Source organism: Littorina saxatilis, linkage group LG1, assembly GCF_037325665.1.
Source record: "Littorina saxatilis isolate snail1 linkage group LG1, US_GU_Lsax_2.0, whole genome shotgun sequence".
Classification (NCBI taxonomy): Eukaryota; Metazoa; Mollusca; class Gastropoda; order Littorinimorpha; family Littorinidae; genus Littorina; species Littorina saxatilis.
In genome coordinates this window covers 98,565,790-98,591,516 of record NC_090245.1, presented here as the reverse complement: position 1 = coordinate 98,591,516, position 25,727 = coordinate 98,565,790, and the positions used below count along the sequence as shown (strand labels likewise).

Here is a 25,727-nt window from a genome sequence, read left to right as displayed (position 1 = left end):
CAGAGAATCGACAGAGAAGCAGCGTCCAGCGAGAGAGACCGCTTGCGCTAGAAGACGCCTGACTCTCTTTGCAATTCTTATGCTGAGAAGCGATACTTGAGGGGCAGGGCTAGAGCAAAGATCTTCCACACTACGCTTGGTAGATCTTTGGCTAGAGAGGCTGGATTATTGCCATGTCTGTGGATTGACGCAGGTCCAGACGAGCGCATGGAATCAGGTTCGGGGTATGAATACAATGGACTGTCCCCACCCCCCCCTTCTTCCCCTTTAACACCCCCAATTTAAGACTTCCTCTTAGTTAAGACATTGCAACAACAACAACAACAACAACAACAACAACAACAACAACAACAAAACAACAACAACAACAACAACAACAACAACAAAAAACAAAAAAACAAGAACAAGGGTCAAACACGCACACGTCCACTCCTAAAAAGTGTGAGGGTCGTTGAGTCTTTGGGCTGTCAAATGGAACGATTTTCCTACAAATTTGGTCCGGTCACACGATACAATTATCGCATACGATCGAGCGGCGATTCACTCGCAAGCGATGCAGTCGTAGCTTCGGACGACAGAACCTGCTCTCTGAAAACAAGAAGAAGAAAGAGCCTAGAATAACGGAGAGCCGAAGCCTTGGCCCAGTGAGAAAGCCCACCGGCTTTTGTTCCAGCGTTGCTTGGGGTTCGCGTCGAGTGCCTCTCTTCATCGGCTTGAACTTGGAGAGTTGTTCTAGTGGCTGAAGTCCATTGTATTGGGAAGATATTTTTTTCGAAATAGCAATGTCCCGATTGAAGATTAAAACATAACAAATCTTGGAGTGTTTTCTGCGATTGACGCGCAGATGTTTTTGCTCTGTTTCTGATTGGTCGATTGTCGAAATAAATTCGGACAATTGATTGTCGAGTGGGCGCGGGTGTTGGGGTTCTGGAGGGGGGGAAGGGGGGGGGGGGGTGAGACAGGTTGCGATTTGTTGTTGTTAACAATGAAGATGACTCAAACGGAAACAATGGTATTGTTTGTTTATTTATTTGTTTGTTTGCTTGTTTTTCTTGTTTTTTTTATAGTTTTTTTTATAGTTTCTTTGTGTGTGTGTGTGCGTGTGTGTGTGTGTGTGTGTGTGTGCGTGTGTGTGTGTGTGTGTTCGTGTGTGTGCGTGTGTGTGTGTGCGTGTGTGTGTGCGTGCGTGTGTGTGCGTGTGTGTGTGTGTGTGTGTGTTTTCTCTTCTTTTCTTTCTTTCTGTCTTTGTTCTACATTGTTTATATAAATTTCATTCTTTCTTTCTTTTTTTCTTTCCTTCTTTCTTTTGTCAGTTTGAAGTGTTTACAGTTTCATCCCATCTAGACCTAAAACCTCCTGTTTGTTTCAATCAAACCCTAAAAACTCACTCAAAATCTCTTCCCCGTATCTTTCACAGGCCGAGACCCGGACAGAAAGAGAGCCAACCACAAAGGCGAACACAAAACGACACGGGTTCGAACCGTTCTCAACGAGAAACAGCTTCACACGCTTCGCACGTGCTACAACGCCAACCCGCGCCCCGACGCCCTGATGAAGGAACAACTGACCGAGATGACGAGTCTGTCGCCCAGGGTCATCCGAGTTTGGTTCCAGAACAAGCGCTGCAAGGACAAGAAACGCTCCATCCTCCTGAAACAAATCCAGCAGCAGCAGGAGAAAGTAAGTGTCATGGTTAGTATCCCACACTTTTTTGTTAGTAGGTTATTTTAAGAGTTATTGTTCTTGAGCGTGTTGGTGTCGTAGGTGTTTAAGGTTTTGGAGGTGTGTGTGTGGGGGTGGTGGGGGGTGGGGGTGTGAGAGAGAGAGTTTGTGTGTGTGTGTGTGTGTGTGTGTGTGTGTGTGTGTGTGTGTGTGTGTGTGTGTGTGTGTGTGTGTGTGTGTGTGTGTGTGTGCGCGAGAGGAAGAGTGTAAGTGGAGTTTTGTGTTGTTTGTAGATCTATCTGTCTCTACGTGTGTCTGTATGTGTGTCTGTATGTCTGTCTGAGTGTTTACTACAAAGTATGACTTATTCGTTTTGTTTTTGGACGTTTGTTTACTTGTTTGTTTGTATCCCTTTCTGTAAGTGTGTCTATGTATGTTTTTTATGCAACAAATGTCTCTTTTTCTGCTACCACTTCAGTCTTTCCTTTCTTTATTTCTTAGACCATTGCCCCCACCCCGTCTCTCTCTTGCTCCGTCTTTGTCTCTGTCTCTCTCTCTCTCTTCCTCGCAGTTTAATTGTTTGTTTTGTTTGTCTTCTTTTCAAACGTCTAATTACCCCTTCTAATTGTGTCAAAACTCACCATTCACCATTCATTATATTCATTTTGCTGAGAAAACCACTGACTTCATTTACCATGTCTTTACGCTCTCTATGAAAAAAGTAAGAATATTCATTTTTTGTACACTAAGCTATTTTGTGTCTATATTTTTTATAACACGATGCCGATTGTCAGACCCAGAATGTTATTTGAAGAGTTAACGAGCGGAGGGCAACGGGGGGAGCCTCGTTCTCGAAGACCCACAATGCCCTACTGGCAAAAACAAAGACTCTTCCGGTTCGACACTGGCTTTTTCGTTGTACGCCTTCGAGGTGTTCTTCCATCCAAATGTACCCAACCGCTATTTCGATACGTGCGTCCAATTCCGTCGAATTTCCGCTCGCACGGTCTGACCCAAGCGTCGCTCAAAAAGACCCCCGTATGTGGACAATCTTCGGCGATTGGTTTTCATGCCACGATGGCTGAGGTGTAAAGGAATAAGTGACGCGCGTGCACCCAGTTACGCGTGCCGACAACATTCACGAGTTTTCTTTGCATTCAGGACTTTTAAAGAAAACGTGGTACTGGTTTTCTGCGGCCCGAGAAGTCGGGTTCGCTACCGCTCTTTGATTGTGGCGTGTTCTTGCTTGTAAGCTTCCTGCTACATTGAATTTTCTTTTCCTTTTTTTTCTTTTTTTTTTCTTCTGCGGAAAAAAGCGAGGATGGAGTTGGCATGTTGGGGGTAGGGTGGGAAGAAAGCGATGCGTGGCGTGTAGGGTTTCGTACATTGTATTATGTTTGATTCCGGAATTGACGTCGTTATTTTGACCCCTATTGTACCCGAGTTTACTGAGGGATTCTTACACTGAGTGTAATTTCCCGCAAACTTATCCTTATTCAGCGAAATTTGAAGTCAATTTATAGCAGCTTTCTGAAGATCTATTGTGGCTACCTGTGTCTCTCTCTCTCTCTCTCTCTCTCCCTCCCCTCTCACTCTCTGTCCCTCTCTCTCACTCTCCCTCCCTCTCTCTCACTCTCCCTCCCTCTCTCTCTGTCCCCCCTCTCTCTCTCTCTCTCTCTCTCTCTCTCTCTCTCTCTCTCTCTCTGCCGCTCCCTCCCGATAGGGGACAGAGATGGGGAGCCGCGATAGCTCAAGCGGTGCGTGATAGTCTAGAGGCCTCACGCTGTGACACAGATCCTGTGGCACCGAGATTAGACACTGCAAATAATAACTGAAGTATTACCAGCAGACAGACGACTGCTCTGGCTGGCCTGCAACGAAACAGCATGTCAAACATTGAGAGAAACATTCCGCGAAAAACAAAAATCAAACGCCGCGCAAGAATGTGTCTCTGTCATGGCTACACCTCAACAATGTTCACTTTGAGAATAAAATCTAAAGATGAAATTGTGAAAGAAATAGGACAAACGGAGAGAGAGAGAGAGAGAGAGAGAGAGAGAGAGAGAGAGAGAGAGAGAGAGAGAGAGAGAGAGAGAGAGAGAGAGAGAGAGACAGACAGACAGACAGACAGAGAGAGAGACAGACAGGGAGACAGACAGACAGACAGAGAGACAGAGGCAGAGAGACAGGCAGACAGACAGACAGAGAAACTGAGAGACTGAGAGAAAGAATTTGCAAATAGATTCTGATTTATAGCGGTCATCGATGAACACATTTTCAACAACTCCCAAAAAATTGTTTGCATCGTTTTCGAAAAACGAAGCACGGTGCTGAAAAAGGTGAATATAAGTTTGCGTCATTTTCACAAATAAACGTAAAAACGCACATAATTCAACACGATAATAATACAGCCTTCATGACAGTCATATTTTGTAAAGCAACTGTCATTCTGACTTTTTAAACCAACTCCAGAGAGAGAGAGAGAGAGAGAGAGAGAGAGAGAGAGAGAGAGAGAGAGAGAGAGAGAGAGAGAGAGAGAGAGAGAGAGAGAGAGAGAGAGAGAGAGAGAGAGAGAGAGAGAGAGAGAGAGAGAGAGAGAGAGAGAGAGAGAGAGAGAGAGAAAAGGAAAAACACAAGAGAAAGAACAAAATCCACGCCTTGCCTTGAGGAGCAATCTGGAGTTTGGCGGTTAGCGGATGGCCAGATAGCCCTAATCAAAGCAAATTTTCTTGCCGTCGCACGCAAACGTCTCCACAAGAAATAATTCCTCTTCTTCGTCTTCCTTTTCTTCCCCCTCTTCTTCCATTCTCTCTCCCCCTCCTCCCTCCTTCCTTATTTTTTCTCTCATCAGACGACTTTTCCTCGGAAGGCGGGAAATGATAGCTCTGGAAGGTTGACACGCGAGGTCTGGGAGCGAACTTTGTCGCGGAGGGACACAGTGAGGAGACAATTAGATGTAATCATCCGCGCCGTGTGCTTCCGGTTGGAGCCACGGTGACGCTGCCGGTAGAGAAATTTGGGAGATGTTTGGGAGACAAAGCAAGTTTTGGCGAGAGAGAGAGAGAGAGAGAGAGAGAGAGAGAGAGAGAGAGAGAGAGAGAGAGAGAGAGAGAGAGAGGAGGGGGGGGCAAAAAGGAAATGCAGACGCACACTTAATAACCATAAAATACCAAGGGGCCCACACAAAAAAAAGGTCTCTGTGGTTTCGAAAGCACGACCAAAAATCGTAAAAAGAATTAAGAAAATGTGTGTATGCTTGAAAACACAACAATCATGTCCATTACCACTTCTGATAATAACAGCTTCCATTACAATTGTAAAAGAAGCGAAAAAACACACGGGAAAAGTGGCACACAAAGTAAGGAAAAAGAAACAGCCTTCGTTACGAAAGAAGAATGTTTCGGAAGAAAATGCAAGCATGCACTGAATGTGGTCATGATACAATGTACCTGTTTCAAAATAAATGCCTACGGAAATGGAGAGCAACAGGACAGAAACCAAGCTTCACTTGCTGCCCTCATTTTGAACTTTTTCTTCTGTTAATTTTTGTTCTTGGCACAATTGCTTCTGAAGTAAATTGTATAGCAGTGTCCGTCACATTCATTGTGTTCTTTCTTCTTTTCTATTTTTATTTTGGGGGGAATCCTGTTTTTTAAACGGCTTTTTGTTATGTTCGGTGCGTGTTCACACACACACACAATCTTCGGACTTATTTTGCTCGTCACTTTTTCGAGAGAGAGAGAGAGAGAGAGAGAGAGAGAGAGAGAGAGAGAGAGAGAGAGAGAGAGAGAGAGAGAGAGAGAGAGAGAGAGAGAAGGAGAGAGAGAGAGAGAGAAAGAGAAAGAGGGAGAGGGAGAGAGAGAGAGAGAGAGAGAGAGAGAGAAAGAGAGAGAGAGAGAGAGAGAGAGAGAGAGAGAGAGAGAGAGAGAGAGAGAGAGAGAGAGAGAGAGAGAGAGAGAGAGAAAGAAAGGAGCAACACAAACATAAAACAAAACAAAAACTCTGTTCGACAATGGTAAAAGCCTCACACACGAGTAGAAAGTAGCGGGTTTCAATTCTTGGAAGAGCCTAAAACATGGGAATTGTCCATGATTGCTTGTCGGTCTTCCGGTGCTCTTGTCTCTTTTCCCCGTCCCCAGAAAAGCCAGCAGAAGATAGGCTATTGTGTAGGGAAATGATTGTAAACGACCTCTACACTTCCTTCATTCTCCTGCCATTCTAGAATTTTCTACAGTTGAACCCGCCTTTTAAGGACACCCAAATTTAATACTTCCCCCTTAATATAAAGACCTTGATTTTTCAGATTGTCTGTTCACCACCTCTGTAAATTTACCTCAGTTCCTAGACTCCCTCCTTCTTAAGACCTGATTTTCTTAGGCTTTTTGGAGGTCTTAAAACCTGATTTTCTTAGGCTTTTTGGAGGTCTTAAAACCTGATTTTCTTAGGCTTTTTGGAGGTCTTAAAACCTGATTTTCTTAGGCTTTTTGGAGGTCTTAAAACCTGATTTTCTTAGGCTTTTTGGAGGTCTTAAAACCTGATTTTCTTAGGCTTTTTGGAGGTCTTAAAACCTGATTTTCTTAGGCTTTTTGGAGGTCTTAAAACCTGATTTTCTTAGGCTTTTTGGAGGTCTTAAAACCTGATTTTCTTAGGCTTTTTGGAGGTCTTAAAACCTGATTTTCTTAGGCTTTTTGGAGGTCTTAAAAGCGGGGTTCCACAGTACATCTTCCCGTTGCTCGCAGAGGTTGAGAGCTGCCTCTGCTGGCCTTCGCAGGAAGGGTGAAATTTCGGAGGACCCTCTGCCTTGCCCCCGTCGTCTAATTATTGTGTTGGACGTGCTCTCTGTCCTTTGACGGACGCGCGCGATTGTGTGCCTTAGCTGTTTAGTGCAGGGGCTCGTATTATTGTCTCCGTGAAGTTAGCGGAAAGGTTTGGTTTGGGGTGTTATTGGACGGGGAGGTTTAGGGCGTAGTAGAGTTGGGTGTATTACTGGTCTCTCGATCATTCTTGAATGGAATGAATTTGATTATCTTGTAATTTTTAGGCTAAGTGGACGGATTTGATTGAAAGGGGCCACTCCAGCTCCATCTGAGAAGACTTTGAACGCCATCTGTGTTGCATTATGCTTGTTGGTAGTTAGTACACATTTTGGTTTTACGGTTGTACCATGAGGTGCTTTGTGCCTCACCTGCTGGATTCTTCTTGAGTGGCAAATACGACACACAAAACATGAAAGAAGGACATGGCTGAACAAGATCGTTTTGTTTGTCTTTCCGTTTGCGTCTGATACTTTTGTCTTTTAGAATAATTAGTTGAATGCAAGGCATTTCAAATTCTAAAACTAGGCAAATAATCTGCATCGACTTCAAAACTTTCAAAAAAGGAAGCAAAACAACACATACACACAAACCACAACACTCTCAAAACTCCACCATTCTGACATTTTGTACAAAAAACCTTCGTCAACTTCATCAACGGTGGACTGGTGTTTGCGTGACACCGGCCGCCCGCGAAGCAAACAGAGTTCCAAACATCCGTGTCCCGTTTATTGCCTGATGGTTCCTCTTGAACATTATGATCTCGTGCCAGAATGGTGCCAGGCCTCTTGCTCCTCATCAGACTTGGAGATGTTCCTCCGATCCGGGAGGGTCTAATTGCCGCCTGGTTGTGGTCGCCAGCGGTTCCTCGGCGCCTCTGATTTGATTCCAGATTGCGGGCCTCACGCGCCGCTTCGCGTGCGTCTGTGTGTCACGTGATGTGATGTTGGTGGCGGTGTCGCGTTTAGATTGGTCCACCCTTGTAAAAGTTTGAATTTGGATATTAACTGTTGTGTTGTTGTTGTTGTTGTGACGCGTTTGCCCCACCCACCCCCGTTGTTTTTGTTACAGAGTGTGTGTCTCTTTCTCTAACTCTTTCTGTCTATGTCTGTCTGTCTGTCTGTCTGTCTGTCTCTCGCTTTCTCTCTCTCTCTCTCTCTCTCTCTCTCTCTCTCTCTCTCTCTCTCTCTCTCTCTCTCTCTCTCTCTCTCTCTCTCTCTCTCTCTCTCTCTCACTTTTCATAAAAATGATGACAACTGTGTGGGTTATCTTGTACGTTTTTCATACTTCTTTTATGTTTTGGGTTGTCGAGGTTTTATTCCATGGCCCCTCTCGTTTGATTTCACTTAAAAGCTCATTTGGCATTTTGGGAAAAGTACCCTATCGATTTCAAAAATTGCATGGACAGTTTTGCATGCAGTGCATGGGCATTCTTTTTTCTCTCTCATTGAATCTTGATTGATGAGGCAATCATAATCACGCTAAGAATGTGAATGGCACTTGATGACCCTCTCTCTCTCTCTCTCTCTCTCTCTCTCTCTCTCTCTCTCTCTCTCTCTCTCTCTCTCTCTCTCTCTCTCTCTCTCTCTCTCTCTCTCTCTCTGTCTCTCTCTCTCTCTCTTTCTCTCTCTCTCTCTCTTTCTTTCTCTCTCTCTCTCTCTATCCCTCTCTCTAATCTTTTCTCTCTCTCTCTCTTACACTCTCTCTCACACTATCTCTCTAACACTTTCTCTTCCCTCTCTTCTTTTCTCTCTCTCTCACTCTTTCTCACTATCTCCCTGTCTCTCTCTGTCTTTGTCTCTCTGTCTCTTATTTTCAGTGACTTTCGTTTTAGTTAAACATTTTACAAGAATAAAAAGTTAGACCAACGGCCAAAGCGAAAGAGTGAGAGAGAGAGAGAGAGAGAGAGAGAGAGAGAGAGAGAGAGAGAGAGAGAGAGAGAGAGAGAGAGAGAGAGAGAGAGAGGGAGACAGAGGGAGACAGAGAGAGAAAAAAAAGAGAGAGAGAGACAGAGAGAAAGACAGAGAGACAGAGACAGACACGCAGACAAACAGACAAACATACAGATAGATAGACAAATAGATATACATCAAAACAGATAAGAAAGACTAAGAGAGACAGAGAGTCAGAATCGACAACACAAAAAGTCTCAAGTCAAGTCAGCCTTATACATGCAGCCAATGCCTACCCAGAGCCACAACCGAAACGGACACCTACGCCCGATTAATTCGCCAATAAAAAGCCGCGAATGCGCGTGTTGATGATTCTTTCAACTCGAGTTAATTTGATGTAAATTTGCTCGCTGATTAGCAGAGGGGAGATTTTTAATTTCCTCAGCCCTTGCAGGATTTGGTCGCACGCGAGAACACCCCTGTCCGCCCTGGCAGGAAATTAAGCGCTGAACGGTATTGGATTGTGTCCTTTTGCCAGTCGTAATTAAAAGCAAATTGTTGCGACAGGGCCCAGTAGAGTCTGCTCCGCGACGGTTAGACCCATTCTTCTTCTTCTTGGGCTTGAAGAACGCTCAAGGGAGAAAGAGAAGAAAGGAGGAAGAAACGAACTGACTGAAGAAAAACTTGACTGGTGACGCCGCTCGCTTTCCATCAAGTCGAGAACGACAGTCTCTCCGCTCGAATCGGTGATCGGCAGTTTCCGGAGACGTCCGTCAAAAGGTTCGGTGGATCTGAATCGAGCCCAGCCTGGGTTCATTTTGCTTCTGGGATTTCTCAGTTCTTCTTTCTTTCTGCCTTACTTGAAAGAAAACAGTGCAAAGTTCTAAAGATTCAAGAAAGACGGAATTCTTCCCGACCGTCCTTTGAACTTCTTTTCTTCCAGTTTTTACTTCTCTTGGCTCGAAGAAGATGTCTGTCGTTTACGGCATGGACTTGAAATCCTTGAATCGTTCCGCACGCTCACTGTCAGAATAAGCTGTACTAGTCCTATTATTTTCCAGTTTCCTTAGCCAGTTTTCTTTAATTTCTTTTTCGATTTCCGTCTCTCGCTCGCCCTGCGATTCCGTGGAGGGTTTGTTCATTTAGGACGGTGGAAGAAACGTTTATTAATGCGCCGTGGGAAAACAGTGGCCGTTTTGTCTTGGGGGCAACAAAAGGGCCTTTGGCGGGGCCGTATTTTTCTTGGAGCTTTTGTGTCCGTTAAGCCGATTGATTAGTGAAAACTTGGACAGCTTTGTGAAAGAGAGGCCAGGCGAACTTCATTGGCGTGTCGAGCAAATGATTTGTTCTTTTCATGGCCCTGAACCGTACGTGTGTGTCTGTGCCGTTGTGTTTTTAATCGTTGAATAGGGCGCTGCACTCGAGGTGTCTGCATAATTACAATAAACGAAACCCCAGGTTTACGACTTCCTGCAGCCCATTCAACCAATCCGCCGTTATAAACGACGTTTTGGTCGATCAATCAGTCAATCAATCAAAACAGAGAGTCGTTGGGGATATCATGCCATGAAAACCAGTCGACCGTTCCTTTCTCAAGAGCATCAAGTGCAAGGTATGCATTTAATGTTTGTCGTGCACGTGATAAAGTTTAAATGGCGTCATCCATGGGGAAAACTAGACGACTGCTGAACGTGACTGTCAAAGCCTGTGTTTAATCAGAGATGGGTTTGCTGCTACGAAGCTCGTGCGCATCGGAGGGAACGCTGTCACTGAGAAACTGCCACACGTTGCATATTGTATTTCATTGTTAACTTGTCTTCAACTTTGACGGCTGATTTGACGTGTAAGCGCGCAATATCCTGGTCCAGGTCTACGAGGTTCTAGGTTTACGAGGTGTTGTGTGTTTGATTACGGTTGTATGTGTTAAATGTGTCGTGTATTTTCTGCGATTAGTTGATAGCTTTTTATATTTGCCCTGTATCCAATAAAGCCGTTCTGACAACGATTTGTTTTTCTTCAGTTCATTTTTACAGAAGATCGAGTTGTCAATCTGTTTTTCTTCGGGGTGGGGGGGGGGGGGGGTGGGGATTGTGGGGGGTGCTGGAATGGGATCGGGGTGGGGGAATCTTTTTAATAGTGCTGTCCCTATTACTGTTTGATTTTGTGTACAAGAACGCATGACACAGGATCCAATATTAATTGTTTTTAATTAATTAAATAATGTATTCATTTATTTTAATTATTTATGTATTTGATTATTTGATTATTTATTTATTCATGTATTTAGTTATGTATTTATGTATTTATTTTTTGCTTTTTTTGTTGTTTCTTTATTTATTATTGTATAACACTTGCAATCATTATTCATTTATTTACCTAGTTATTTATTCACTTATTTATTTAGTTATTTAGTAATTTTCTCAAGGCTCTCACAGTCATAATCGGACGCAAAAAAAACCCTGCGCATACACAGTATACTACATGGCCAATCCAAGCACTACCGCTACGGCTATAGAAAGAGACGCACGTTGTCAAACAACAACAATCTCAGTTGTTGAGAGAATTATCAAGACACAGAGTTTTACATGTCTGCAGCCCGTTGACAAGCTTACAAGTCTTACACGGCCATGTTGATCCTGTGGGCTCGCTTGGCTGTCATTGCAGCAAGCCGCGCCATTTGTCCGTCGTGTTCCATCTAATCACCGGATTCTTTGCCGAAAGCGTCTCTTTAGGACCTTGAGTCATTTCTACTGCTGTGAAGTGTTCGTTTTTGTTTTGTTTATTTCTCTCTTTTTTTCTTTCTTCTTTTTTTGTCTTTCTTTTTTCTTTCTTTGGTTTCGACGTTTTGTTTTATGTTAAAGTGTGCCTTTGGGTTCGTTCTTTCATTATTTTTAGGGAGAAGTAGTAGTTCGTACTACTACAATGGGACACATACCCATACACACTCACACACACGCTCCACACTCCCACCCTCCCATCCCCACCCACCCACACACCCACACACACACAAACACACACCATCCCCTCTCACATTTCATCGACTGACAGTAATAAATTTCACATATTGTGAAAATGAGTCCTGTAATCCAAACCTGTCCCCACGAGAGCACAGGCAACTGTTCATCTGTGCCTTGCGGAGGGGAGGATATGGGGGGGGGGGGGGGGTACAAGGAGGATGAAGGTGACATGGTGACACGGGCAGGTTGACACGCCACGCGTCGCTGTCCTCTCCACAGCACGCTTCGTAATGAGGGGGACACTGGTCACCTGTCATTTTACGCACCCCCCCCCCTTTTTTTCCTCCCTCCTTTCTTCGATCCCCACTGCAACCTCGTGTTTTTCGCCATAAGCCACCTCACTAACCCCTTCCTCTTCCCACCCTTTCTCTGTCTATTTGTCTATAACTATGTCTATCTCTCATTCTGTTTCTCTGTCTCTTTCTCTCACACACCTCTCTCTCTCTATTCCTCTGTTTCTATCTCGCTCTACCTTTCTCTCCCACTCTCTCTTGCTCTCCTCATTGTCTTCCTCTCTCTTCTCTTTTTTTCTCATCTGTCTCCCCCCCCCCCCCCCTCTCTCTCTCTCTCTCTCGTTGCACACGCCATTGTGCACGTGTTTGCACCCACGACTGTGTTTCTGCTGCTTCCCCCAGAATGTTTTGACTAAATAATGTCAAAGTAAAAACAAACACGAAGAAAGGAAGAAAGGACAAGGAAATAAAATATAAAAGGGAAGGGGAAAAACGAAGAAGTTGCCGACTTGATCCATCCTGGTTAGTTTTCAGTAAACAGACACATTATTGGTTTGATGCCCGTATGTGAACGTCACACAACCAATGTCAAACGACACAGATACCGTAAAGGAAGAATTAGAATTCATCCGGCCAGATTTTGATGTTTTTTGATGAAAACATCTTGTGGTTTCATACCCGCATGAAACTTGTCAAAGTATCAACCACAGAGACTAAAAACGCATTCTGCTGTTGTCACAGACTGTCAGCTGAGGGCTCACAATGTTCCCCCCTGCGAACGCCTTGGCCAAGAGAATGATACGAGATTTTCAAAGGTTCTGTTACGGTTTAAAGGCGAACAAAATAACAAGCAAAGTAAATAAGTGTATTGAATGTCTTGGGGTCGTATCGTCTGTGTACTATGTTGACAGTCAACGATTATCAATATCGTTTTCCTAATTGTTGAACAGTTATTCATAATTTATGCGATATAACCTGATTCAGTTCTCATTCTTGAGACATGCTACTTCAATTATTTCCCGAAAGTCTGTTGATTTTTTCCCTGTATTTGACATTCCGAACGGAGCTTAAATAACCTGAACAACAACAACAACAACAACATAGACAACACAGACAACAACAACCAAAACAACAACGACAACAACAACATAGACAACATAGACAACAACAACAACAACACCATTGACAAAACGGGGGGCAGAAATGAAAACAGTAAGGCACAACGTCACATCAATCACAATTCTGATTTACCTTGTACCTCTCCTGTGGCTGTGCGTGTTCATGCTATGGCGATCATCAGCTGCTCGACTTTCATGGCTCTTCCAATCAGCCAGACGTCTTTCGTCCTATCAAGATCAAAGATGATTGACTAGATAGCAATCGGTCAGACCAAAATGAATAGTTCCCTCTCGGACAGGCAATTGTCCTTGTCACAGCATTGTCCGAACACTGCCCATGACGATCATCAGTTATACATGGCGTCTAGCCATAGAGGGTTGGGGAGAGGGGAGGGTGGGGGTGGTACCATGTTCCTGTTGGTGTTTCTGACCTCCCTTGAAAACCCCGCGCGCCGTGCGGAATTAGTTCAATCATCATTATAAGAAATTACCCTTTGATTAGAGGGGCATCCGATAGTCTCAGCGGGCATGGACTGAGGAAGGAAGGGGGAGGGGGAGAGGAAGGAGGGAGGAGGGAGGAAGGGACGGAGTTGGATTCAGTCTTTGAGCTACTTCCCTGTTCATTAGATTCTTTATTTGTGTGATTTCATAGTCAGTCTCTCGTCTCTTGTTTTCCTCCTCTGACCTCTGACCCCCCCTACCCCGCCCCTACCCCTAACCCCCACGGGCAGCCACCCAGCCCCCCCCCCCTCCCTCCCCTGCGGGGTAGGCGCTTGCGAACCCAGCATCAAGGGGACGTAATTGCCCTCATGGAGCGACGGACGTGATAAGGATCTGCGCGCGCATCTGGTCTGATGGCAGCGCCCTCTTGTTGTCGTTGTGGGATTATCCGCTTTCCTTGTCTCTCTTGCTTGTCTCCCTTTTCATCGCTTATTTCCCCTTTATATGTCCCTACAGCTTTTGTTCTCGCAATGATAATCTTTTACTCACTCGGCGCTTTCATTTGACTGTGCAGCCTGTAATTTGCCGTGTCTATTATACTCAGCGGTCTGTGTTCGTTTTCTTCCAGCTTTACTCTACGCTGCTCGACTTGGTGACAGCGTTGACAATGTGTGTTGCCATGTCGCTGTAGCTTATTACATTTTAGTTTGCTACACGAAGTATTACTATTGTAGCACTCTCACAGTCGCAGCCGGCTTTGATCTCGTCTACTGTCTCAACTGTTCATATTACAATATATAGCGAAATGAACGCCAACGTCTTAGTTCTTTTGCGTCATTCTGTCATCAGCGGATAGATTTTTCATCGCGAGTGATGATGCCCGAGTCAAAGCCTCATAACGACAGAACCGAAGAAATAACAAAAGAGAAGACATGAAAAAAAGGAGAAAGACCATAAAAAAAAAATCAAAAAAATCAGCAAACAAGAAAAGTAAAAATAAAAGAATTAAAAAAACTCAACGTTATAAAACAAATCCAACCCCCTTGAAGGGTGTTCAGCATCGTATTTCAACGCTATAGCCTCGACCTCTCTACCTCGCCTCGTGGGAAGACGAATTCCCTGAAATAAATTTTAGATGACAAACCCCATCTCAGTGGTGGGGAATTTTGAGGGAGAATCAATATTTTGCATTACTGCTCACGTACTCGAGACTCATGTTGCGTTTCCGTCAGACTTTGGAGGCCCCGGATGCAGAGAGGCGGAGCGGGGGTCCCCGAGGGCTCCTCTGACATTTGAGTTGAGATCACGACATTAACGGTAGCAAGCTTGAGAGTCGCCGCGACTCTAGTTCGGCTTCCTTCCGTCTGGGCGATGTGGACAATATGGCATCTTTTTTCTTTCGCTTTCTCCCGTTTTGTTTTTCCTTGCGCCACCCGCCTTTGCTGACCCTCTCAGTCTCTTCGTCTCCCTGCCTCTCTCTTTTTCTTAATCTACACACTCTCTCTCTCTCTCTCTCTCTCTCTCTCTCTCTCTCTCTCTCTCTCTCTCCCCTCCATCCCCCTCCATCTCTTGCAAAGGGAAACATTTGTGTCAAACGATACTTTCGTTAGTTTGTTTGTTATATACAGTCACTTTCTTCTTGTCAATATTTGTCCCCTTGTTTTCTTATCATCTTCCATATTCTTCTTTTACCTTCTCCTCCTCCTCCTTCTATTCCTTCGCCATCACCTTCTGTTGCTGCTAAATGCAGGTTCAGATCTCTCCTGGCAGACTGTCTTCTAATAATGTGTAAAAACATCGAGAAATAATCCTACACGTACCTCTCTCTTTCTATCGTTTCAGAGTGGGCAGCTGCAGCGTCCTCTTAACGGCGTGCCCATGGTGGCGTCATCCCCAGTGCGTCACGAAGGCCCTCCAGGACTGCAGGCCAATCCAGTGGAGGTGCAGAGCTACCAGACCCCCTGGAAAGCCCTCAGTGAGTTCGCCATGCAAGGGGAGATGGACCACCAGCACCCGCCCTTCCAACAGCTGGTGAGCAGGTTTTTGCCTCCCGAAGACGATGACGCCATCGTGTACATGGACGAGCATTCGTGTTGATGACGTCATCGTGGTGACGATGATGATGTCATGTTGTGATTTTTGTGACGTTTGAAACGAAAAGGCCCTGGTTTTGTCTACTACGTGAACGAAAAAGATTGTTGATTACGTCATTGTCAACGTGATCGAAGCGTAGTGTTGATGACGTCACAATGACAACGGTTTATTTTTCCTTTTAGTGTTGTCTCTTTGTGAAGGTGACAGCCTTTTCATTAATGTAGGGAGAGGTAGATTTTTTTTTAGACGGCGTGTGTAGGCAGTTGTGGTTTTGGTGTCAGGGCAGTGGATTTTCTTTGCCTTTTGGTGCCTTGTCTCTTGTTCGCACGGCATCAGCCACCTCCAGAACAAAGACTCTCCCTTGAAGACTTAATGATGATTGTGAAGGCACTAAAACAAAATCAGATGTTTTTTCTCTAGAATGTTGCTTGCGTGCAACAGCGATTGTTGACTGTTTTTACGTTGAATTTGAAGATATTTTAGTTTCCCTTTGGGATGCAATGGTCATTGCACAACGACAGTTGGAAATATTGAAGTATCTGACATTTTCTAATGTATAGAGAATGAAAGACGATTTCTTCTGTTCAGAAGAGGACAGTGAAAGAAACGAAATAGGCGATAGTCGAAATCAGGAATCTGCCTGAAGGATAAGGACAACAGTCTTCCTTTTTGTGTGTGTTGGCTTAAATGGGCTTTGAAGTCAAGATAGGCAAAATGTCAACGATGAAAAAGTTGAGGAAGACGAAACAAGAACTACGTCGTGTGGAAGAGGCCCTCATACCGAAGACACGCCCAAGTCTTCCACAACTTCCAAAGAACAAGGAGGGATACCAGCCTTCTTGTTCATGACGGTAATCGGACTATCAAATTAAATTCGTTTTCAGTTTCAATGTACCCCTTCAGTTAATTCTTCTTGGTTCACGTTTATTTCCCAATCAGAAACCACCTCTCTCGGTTCACTTTTCTTGGTTCACGTTTATTTCCCAATCAGAAACCACCTCTCTCGGTTAACTTTTCTTGGTTCACGTTTATTTCCCAATCAGAAACCACCTCTCTCGGTTCACTTTTCTTGGTTCACGTTTATTTCCCAATCAGAAACCACCTCTCTCGGTTCACTTTTCTTGGTTCACGTTTATTTCCCAATCAGAAACCACCTCTCTCGGTTAACTTTTCTTGCTTCACGTTTATTTCAAGCAAAAAAAACCTCCTCTTTCTCGACGACAGTTTTCTCATTTGGTTCATTTTCCACACAATTTTGAAGACAAATTTTCCCTGCAGTTTGATTGAGTTTGCTTCTATTTAATTTAATTTTATTTGATACTTGACTTGACACTTGTTTTGGGGCTTTGTCATATAACTCACTAAAACACTTTTTTTTTCTTTCTCGGTTACTTCACTTAGTAGTTCTAGATTCTTGTTTTTGAGAAACACATCTACAACAAATAGTCCGATTACCGTTGTGTTTATATTTGTGTTTCACTTTTTAGTGTGTGTGTGTGTGTGTGATCGTTTCTTAATTGCTGTATTTTTCTTCTGGATGTGTTTTGTTGTGAAATAGATTGCCTGTTCTTGATTTTGGGTAAAAAGGAAGATATCAGGTTAAGGACATTTCATCATTTACCATGGAGACAATGTCGTAATTTTTGTTTTAAAAATCCTATTTTAGTTATTGCCGTATTTGTGTGACGTTTTGTTTTCTGCTGATCATTCTAGCACAAAATTGCGTTGAAAAAAACCCACTGGTGAAAAATAGGAAGAACAATTTAATCATGTTAATATACAATTGCTTTGTGTTTTGTTTGTTTTGTTTGTTTGTTTTTTGTTCTTTTGTTTATAGATGAGATTATGTAACAATTTATTTCAGAGTTATCACAGTGTTTATATTATTGCAAGCCTTTATTTCTTTGCTGAATTTCAATCTCATTTGCGCGAGTACCCTTAATGCTCAGAAACCTTAAATTGTTATACAGAAATAGCATTTCACATTTTCTAAATTCAAATGGAACATTGATTTGCTTAAGAAATAAGGAAGGGGGGGGCAGAGGTGAGGGGGGGAGGTCTGAATTGGAAAACTTTTTACTTTCTAATACTCAAAATTGTTTTGTCAATTTTGCGTTAAAGCTAACTCTATTTTAGTGGCATGTAGTTCACATTTTAAAAAAAACAAATTTAATCTAGAATTGTCATTGAAGATAATTTGTTCCGATTTCAAATATTTATTTCCGTTACTTCTGTAACTTTTAAGTACTTTTTGTTCTCCTCGTTTCATTGCATGGAACAACATTACCCCATAAATACAAAATAGGTCGTGTAAAAATATTTACCTGCATGAGAAAATGATAGAAATGGGGGTAGAAATGGGGTACCAACAGGCAAAAGATATTTACAGAAAGGAAAAAAGCAACGTAGAAGCAAAACGTGCACGGGCGAAGCAAGCAACAAATGTGCGTAGGAAGAAAACAATAACATATATTCGTCTGAGGGAAACATTAATTTTTTTTTATTTTTGTAATTAATTTTTTTTAACAAAATATGAAAGCAACAAGTAGAAAAAAAAGAAGAATAAAAAAGGGATTATTAGGTACTAAAAATCAAGCAAGACAGAAGACTGAAGGAATATCAATCAAGTTCGGATGTTGACAGAAATAAAGAAAGGGTTGAAAGAAATGTGGTACACTCAGAAATGTATCCGTCGGTTAGGAAGTTTATTTATTTATCTGTTTATTTTTTTTTCGACTTCCAGTTACAAAAAATCATATCTATATATTAATGAGTAGGATCGAATGAATGATAATGATGTCAGGGATAAAATCGTTAAGAATCAAGCTAGCTTCTTCCTTTCAATGCATTAATGCCTTAGAGGCATAGATTCCGTGATACTCTCATTTAGAAACTGTTGGCTCACCCATTCATAAGTGCTGCGTCCCCTTTTTAATAGACGATGTTTGGAAATAACTCTGTTAAGTCGGTATGGGTTGTGAAAGAGTGAATATTCTTGCTTTTATTGAGGCAAACTTTCCCACGTGACATTATAGGCCAGTCACTAGTGAGGCGTGTGTGAAACACATGTACACGGAGCACGTGTGGAAAGTTTGTCTCAATAAAGCAAGAGCATTTACTCTTTCACAACCCATACAAACTGACCTGACAGAGTTATATCCAAACACCGTCTATTATAAAGGGAACGAAGCAATCATACATGGCCGAGTCACAAGTTTCTGAATGAGAGTCTAGTGTCGAGGAACCAATGTCTTAGCATCAACGGCATTAAGAAGTATCGAAAGGAAGATGCTACCTTGATTCTAAGGGATTTTATCCCTAAAATCATTATCATTCATTCGATTTTACAGATTAACATAGATCTGATTTTGTTTAACTCGACCTCAATTCTTAGTCATTTATTTTCAGAGTTCGTCTACTGTTTTGCTAACGAGTGACTGTGTTAAAGTTCAGAGTTTGTTCACTGCCATTGCTATATTTATGCTAACACGCAGTTCTGATTTCTCAGCCTCTGTGTGGGCAGATGAACACATTCGAGCACATGGACCCCGGATGCCACGCCTCTCCCACCCACGGGGAGATGATGATGCAGTCCGGCTACCACCACCACCATCACCACCACCACCACCCACCCATGCACCCGCACGACGACATGCCCAACTCCGTGGGATCGGATTTTCCCGGAACTCCCTCCGAGACCATGTCGAGCCCTTTGTCGCAGTGACGCCAGATTGCAGCCTTCCGCGGCGTGCCCTCCTCGTGACGTCAGGCCCAGCCTCGCGCCGTGACGTCATCCTCATCTCGTGAAATCTCGTTCGAATCTGGTGACAGAGCGACGTAAAGAGAGCTATAGAGAAGGCTGTGAGGAGTTCGTTGACTTTAAAGACAGAGATAAGTGGTGTGACGGTCTTGACTGAAAATCGTTTTGGGCAACAAAGACTGAGAGCAACGCAGAGAGTGAGAGAGGATGTTGTGGATTATTTTGGTTTCAAAGATAGAACGACAGTTCAGAGAAAAAATAGGCCGTGAACATTGTTTTGGCTCTCAAAACAGAGCAACTTTGAGGGAAAAAGATCTTGAAATATTGCCTGGCGGTCAAAATGGCTGCCAACAGAGAAGATCTCGCAGAGTCTCGTGCAACATCTGAGACAGAGACGAAGGCAGGGATGGAGCGCCTGTGAAGTCTGCTGTTTGTGATTCAAAGGAAGAACACTAGGAGGGTGAAATCAAGGTTTGGCTCAAGTGACGAAGCGATAATATGCCGTCAACGCGTATCATGTTTCGTTTTGTGGAAAAGGAAAGATGTGGTTTGCAGTATAGATTGCTCGTTGCTTTTTTGTTTGGTGTCCTGGCCTTACGCAGTGTGACTTCAGAGATTGACAAATGTGGCAAGAACAATTCAAAGCTTGTCCTTCAAACTCGCGGGACGCACTCGGGATGCCCGAGACCGTTCCATCTAGAAAGAGCGACTATGGAAGGCCGCTCAGAAACTCTGGATATGCTCGAGATTCTTGGAGGCCGTATCTCGCTCTCAGTTTACAATAGACGACGAAACTGTGGTGGCAGGGCTTGGCCAGAAAGTAAAGCACGAACTCTGTTATGTTGACCAGGGATGGAACGGTTTTTTACATTGAAGGCCCAGTAACACCTCGTTTTTCCTGGAAAAAGGGATAAACGCGCCAAAAGTTGTGACTGAGGTTCAGCGAATGTGAATTAAGATGACTCAATCTCCAGCTCACGTGGTTTTGAATCTCACGTGGTTTTTTCTTTATTTGTTTTATCTTTTTTGTATCAGTGTTTTGCTTCCGGGAGGCTGTGAAGTGACAACAATCGTCTGGGACTAAAACGTTTAACTGACGTTTTATCCTTTCAAACAGTAACTTGTGGAAATGTGTAACTTGTGAACCGGCATCGTCTCACAGATACTTTTGAGACATAGCAGTGCGACTTGCTATTTTAGGAAACGATCTCGTTCACCCCAGGGAAGCGTGATCTTGGGCGAGATTTGCTTTCAAGTTCAGCCATTTTTGTAGCGTGTGTATAACGAAAAAAGCCGTTTTGTTGGATTTGACTGTGTTTGTGACTGCCGCGACGACATTTCTATCGACACCAGCCTGCTTGTAAGTTCCTTAGCTTTATGTATGTGAATGTGACAGTGAGTGACTTGATGTGGTTTATGATTATTTAGAAAAATACTCCTTTCTTTGTGCAGTTTGTGTTTTTGTGTTTTGTGAGTGTGTTAAATTCCGGTTTGATACTGAAGAAAAGATTTCCCTGGTATTATTACTTGGCCCAGCGAGTCAGTGACAGTGTGATCGTTTATATTAAACACTTTAAATTACTATCGTGTGTGGAGGCAGTGTGTTTAAGATTAAACGTCAAAAGACATATTTCATCCCATTGTCCAAAAAACGACTATTGCTAGCGAGAATGAATTATGAATGGTTTGTAACTAAAATTGAGTTGTTAAACATGCACAAATCAAATGTGTGTGTGTGTGTGTGTGCTTGTGTGTGTGCTTGTGCTTGTGTGTGTGTGTGTGTGTGTGAGTGTGTGTGTGTGTGTGTGTTTCTTTACACAGAAACCGGGCCTCTCCAGTTTGCTCTGCTCGCTTCATGGGTACAAACCTTGTTGGACAATTTTCTCTCTCAGTCAGCGTTTTTTTTCTCTCTTTATTTATCTTGTTTCTTGTTGTTTTTCTCTCCTTTTTTTCTGCACTTCTTATCATCACCCGTATTTCCTGTCGATCACTGTATTTTCAAGAGTAAAAGAAATGAAAGAAAAATAAAACAAACCAATTGTAGCTAAATCCGTGTATACCCCACATCTTCCACGGTTCAAACCGCAAAACCGCTAGTTTGAGTGGGGAGGAAAATGATGGGTTGGTGCTGCTAAGTCGTGACAGCGGGTGGTTAGAGGATGATGGTAAATATACGATGGGGGAAACACCACAACACCTTATTAGTCGCGACAGAACCCTAGCGTTACTGACAATGGTTCGAACCTCGACACTGTATTTTGCTGTGTACAGGTAACAGTAATTTTCTTCTTTTGTGTATTGACTTTTTTTTCCGTAAGTTTTGTTTGAAACCCGTAGTATACTTTTTTTCTTGGGCAGTGTTCATATTGAATTTCTTTTATTTGCAAGACTGCTTGTATGCACGATTGTTTGCTTTATTTTGGTAAAACTGACACCGGATTTCATTTATTTGAATAGTCAGGTGTAATTTGTGTATGTTTTGAAGCTGTTTGTGTGAGTGTGTGTGTGCATGTGTGCATGTGTATTAAACATTGTTTTGGGAATTATGATTTGTGCGAATTTGAATATAATAGACAGCCGCCATTTTCACAAGAGTTGATGATGGGGGAGGAAAAGGGAGGCGTTTTATGGCAATTTTATTTAGTAATTCCTCATAATAACATTGTAGTATATGGGAGTTTTAGCGAGCTTTCTCGTCAATTTGTGAGAGAAAAAAATCATAATGTGAAATTTACTTTTTATTTTATTTAGCAATGTCTTTTACTTTTAGCTTCCAGACCTGTTAGGTAAAGCTTAAATTCAAGGATACATTGTGTGCCAGAACTTCACATTTATTCCATGAAAGTTTTTCTCCCTTTTTATGCCCCTCAGACAGAAGAAAAAAAGGGAATATTAGCCTACCTGTCTTGTCAGACAATGATACAACGACGTTAAACACCAAATAAAAGAAAAGGAAAATACAATGATACATCTGTGTTATTCACAGCTACAGAACCTTTTTTTTCTATAAATCAACACCAGTAATTTTAACGCTGGCATCGCTCATCCTAATAAACTAAACTAAAATAAAAGAAATTAAAAAGTAATAACATAAAAACATAATAAAACATTCACAAATGAAAATATTTCAGATAAAAAGAAAAAACAAGAAAAACAATGCTGCAGTCGACACTTGATGACAGAAAGAAAGCGACACAACTTCAAATCAAAAAGCGGTTTTGCTTTTTGTCACCGAAAGTCTTGATTTAATCTTGCTAGAAATTTAGCACCTAGTTCGACAGAAGTCTTTTTTTAAAGAACCTGAATTATTTATGCGTAAAACTCTGCTGTCGAGCAGAATGTCTCGGATGTCTCCCATAACTCCAGAGAATCAAGAACAAAGATTGATTTATACCATCAGTTGGGGGAGGTGGAGGAGGAGGGGTGAGGAGGATAATAGAGTTAGCAAGCTCTTGAAAGGGAAAGGGGGGGGGGGGGTGATAAATGGCGAGCATTTTTTTAAGGATAGAACTAAAAAGAGTAGAGAAGTGTCAGCTACAGAGACATATCTTTGTGTGTGTGTGTGTGTGTGTGTGTGTGTGTGTGTGTGTGTGTGTGTTCGTGCTTTTTCTCCTTTTTCTGGAGGTTTGATTTTCTAACTATGTTTCCATGCACGTTTTCAATGTGTTATCTTCTGAGGCTCAGTAGTGTTATTTAAAGATAGTCAAGAGCAAACTTGATGAGGGAGGGGAAAACCAGGAAAGAGGAATTGAAGAGTTTGTTGTGAACGTCCATGTGGGGGGGGGGGGGGGGGGATGTTGCGATTAATTTTAGCTTGAAAGATTGTGTAAATGATCGTTCAAAACCCGTATTCATATATAATTTTGCCCGTACAAAATTGCGAAGCGAAGATGGGGATGAAAGTTTACATGTTCTTAAACATACTCCTTATTTGTCATACACACGGTTTTATTATTTTTTGTGAGTGCAGAATAACACTGAAGATCCAAATGGTTTTTCTTTTTATCGTCATCATTATCGCTGTCATTGTCACGTTCGTGCAAAAGAGATTGGCATTTGATTGTTTAGTCGCAAGCAGGTGTTGGGCTATTTTGTTTGTGAAATTGGTTGAACTATGGACATGTTGCTTTTGCCTGTTGTATGGTTCAAAACTGTCTGGGATTTTTCAGACGTAAAAGAAATATACGAAACAGAAAATGTACAGTATGACACAGATCTGCGATGAGTTTTTAACTCAACTGTGACAACATGGTATAATGTAAAAATACTGTGTATATATAGTACATCGCTACAGTGATAATGTTGTGGGGTTTTCGTCCTTTTTCTCTTGTCATCAGAATTTATCTACATATGTTTTGTTCTTTCTTTTTTGTCTTTGAGAAGAATAACATATTTTAGTTTCGTGGCTTATGGGCAATCTGTAATATATTATATATTGTGAATATGAACAGAGGCAAGTTCTTACTTGCCCTCTTGTGTAGTTATTCTTTTGTACGAGGACGCGCAAGCATACTATTTCAAGCGCTCTGATTGGTCAAAACTTCAACAAACTTGGTTTTTGTGTACAGCTTGTTATCAGTTTCATGTTTGTTGTCATATTTTGTGAATGTTTGATTGCATTTTGTCACCATCACCTTCCCAGTCATTATTTAAACCGGAACACTAACTGTGCCATTTTATCTGTCATTTCTGACGCTGAAAAAACCCACATCAGTCTGAAAAAACATCTAATGACTGCAGCAATTACTGTTGTTTATTAAGAAAAATGTTTCTATAGTGAATCTACCTCATATTTTAGCTAAGGAACAACAAATACACGCTTCATCTGTAAAATCTTGGGCTACACGTTGATTACTTTAAGAATGTAAGACATCTAGACACAATTGCAGTTACGGCAGCGCCACAGGAAGGATTAATTCTGAATATTTTAGCCATCCATACTTCCTTTTATGGCGGTGGATCCATTTCACGTTGACGTTAATTTATTCAAGTTTCATTTCACCATTGTCACGTATCTGTTGTCTTGGGTTATCTCTCACGGTTTTTGTCATTTGTTTCATTTATGCAATAAATGCATAAAGAACATGAAATACAGTTCGTTTCTTCTCTGCATTTCTGAGTGTGTGTGTGTGTGTGTGTGTGTGTGTGTGTGTGTGTGTGTGTGTGTATATGTGTGTATGTGCGTGCGTGTGTGTGTGTGTGTGTGTGTGTGTGTGTGTGCGTGCGTAAGTGTTGTGTGTGTGTGTGTGTGTGTGTGTGTGTGTGTGTGTGTGTGCGTGCGTGCGTGTTATCTACAACACGATATGTAAATTAGACATCAGAGTAGCTGCAACGTGCACTTTACACAGCGACAAGGGTTTACATCAAAACAACTACCTTTCCCGATAATATGGAAAAAGATCATCAAACAAACCAAAAGCAAAACAAAAAAGAACAACGAACAAACAAACAAACACACGAATGAACAAGCAACCAAACAGACAAACAAACAACAAAATACAAGAAAATAAACAAACAAATAAACAAACAAACAAAAAACAAATATAGGAACAAACTCATTTTGTTATCTTCAATTATTTCTTTTATTTTGTATTATTAGGCCGCGTCATCAGAGAATAGGCCTACTTAATCTTCGACACTATACACGGACGCAAACCTATCTTTCTGATCCAAATGTTCCGTCGTAAAAGCAGGAGTGCATACAGCGGTCGGCATCCTTCATGACTCTCGACACTCTCCCACCAGTTGAGTGCTTCTGCCTGTCTGCACATAACTAAACAGCATTAGGAACCGAGGGTGCATTCTCTCTCTCTCTCTCTCTCTCTCTCTCTCTCTCTCTCTCCTCTCTCTCTCTCTCTTTTTTTTCTCTCTCTCTCTCTCAGGCTCTCTCTCTCTCTCTCACACACACACACACACACACACACACACACACACACACACACACACACGTGGCACACACACACACACAAACACGCACACACACACACACACACACACACACACACACACACACGTACACACACATTTTGTCTCTCTTTCTCTTCCTCTTTCCCCAGCTCTCTCTCTCTCTCTTTATTTATTTATTTATTTATTAAGGAGATTTATATAGCGCATAACTAAAAGCACCCCCTCTCTCTCTCTCTCTCTCTCTCTCTCTCTCTCTCTCTCTCCCTCCCTCTCTCTCTCTCTGATTCCTCCCATGCAGAGAGCCTCGGAGGGGCACTAATGCTAATTGATTGCACTATTGATAGGCTCCCCTGAACACTCATGCCGGTGCCAGAGACACAAAGCCAAAGTTGCCGATGTCTGGAACCCGAAACTGAGGAGCTGTGACGAGGAATTAATTCTACGAGGAGGGTGCGAGGGTTTTGAGTTTTGAGTCTGTGTGGGGTGCAGAGGATTGGGATTAGGATGGATGCGGATGTGGAGGGGGTGGGTGGGGGTGGGTGGGTTTGGGAGGTGTGTGTATTGCGTGTGAGTGTGTGTGTATGTGTGTGTGTGTGTGTGTACGTGCGCGCGTGCTTGCGTGTCTGTATGTTTGTGTGTGTGTATGTGTGTGTGTGTGTGTGAGATTATGTTTATGTGTGTGTGTGTGTGTGTGTATGTGTGTGTGTGTGAGATTATGTTTATGTGTGTGTGTGTGTGTGTGTGTGTGTATGTGTGTGTGTGTGTGTATGTCTGTGTGTTATCAATTAC

General features: G+C 42.6%; 1 protein-coding gene across 2 annotated transcripts in view; it reads left to right on the top strand.

Annotated features, from left to right (window-relative positions):
* The window catches only part of LOC138947050 (insulin gene enhancer protein ISL-1-like), a 62,409-nt gene extending 38,288 nt beyond the window's left edge, over positions 1-24,121 (top strand). Inside the window, exons 4-6 of one of the 2 annotated variants that reach the window (XM_070318481.1) lie at positions 1,418-1,692; positions 15,020-15,208; positions 18,795-24,121. In XM_070318481.1, coding sequence (XP_070174582.1) covers positions 1,418-1,692; positions 15,020-15,208; positions 18,795-18,995 — 665 coding nt within the window. In that variant the 3' untranslated portion in view covers positions 18,996-24,121. Of the gene's footprint in view, positions 1-1,417; positions 1,693-15,019; positions 15,209-18,779 lie in introns of both variants that reach the window. The other variant, XM_070318475.1, reaches the window with a different exon arrangement.
* Positions 24,122-25,727: the final 1,606 nt, after the last annotated feature.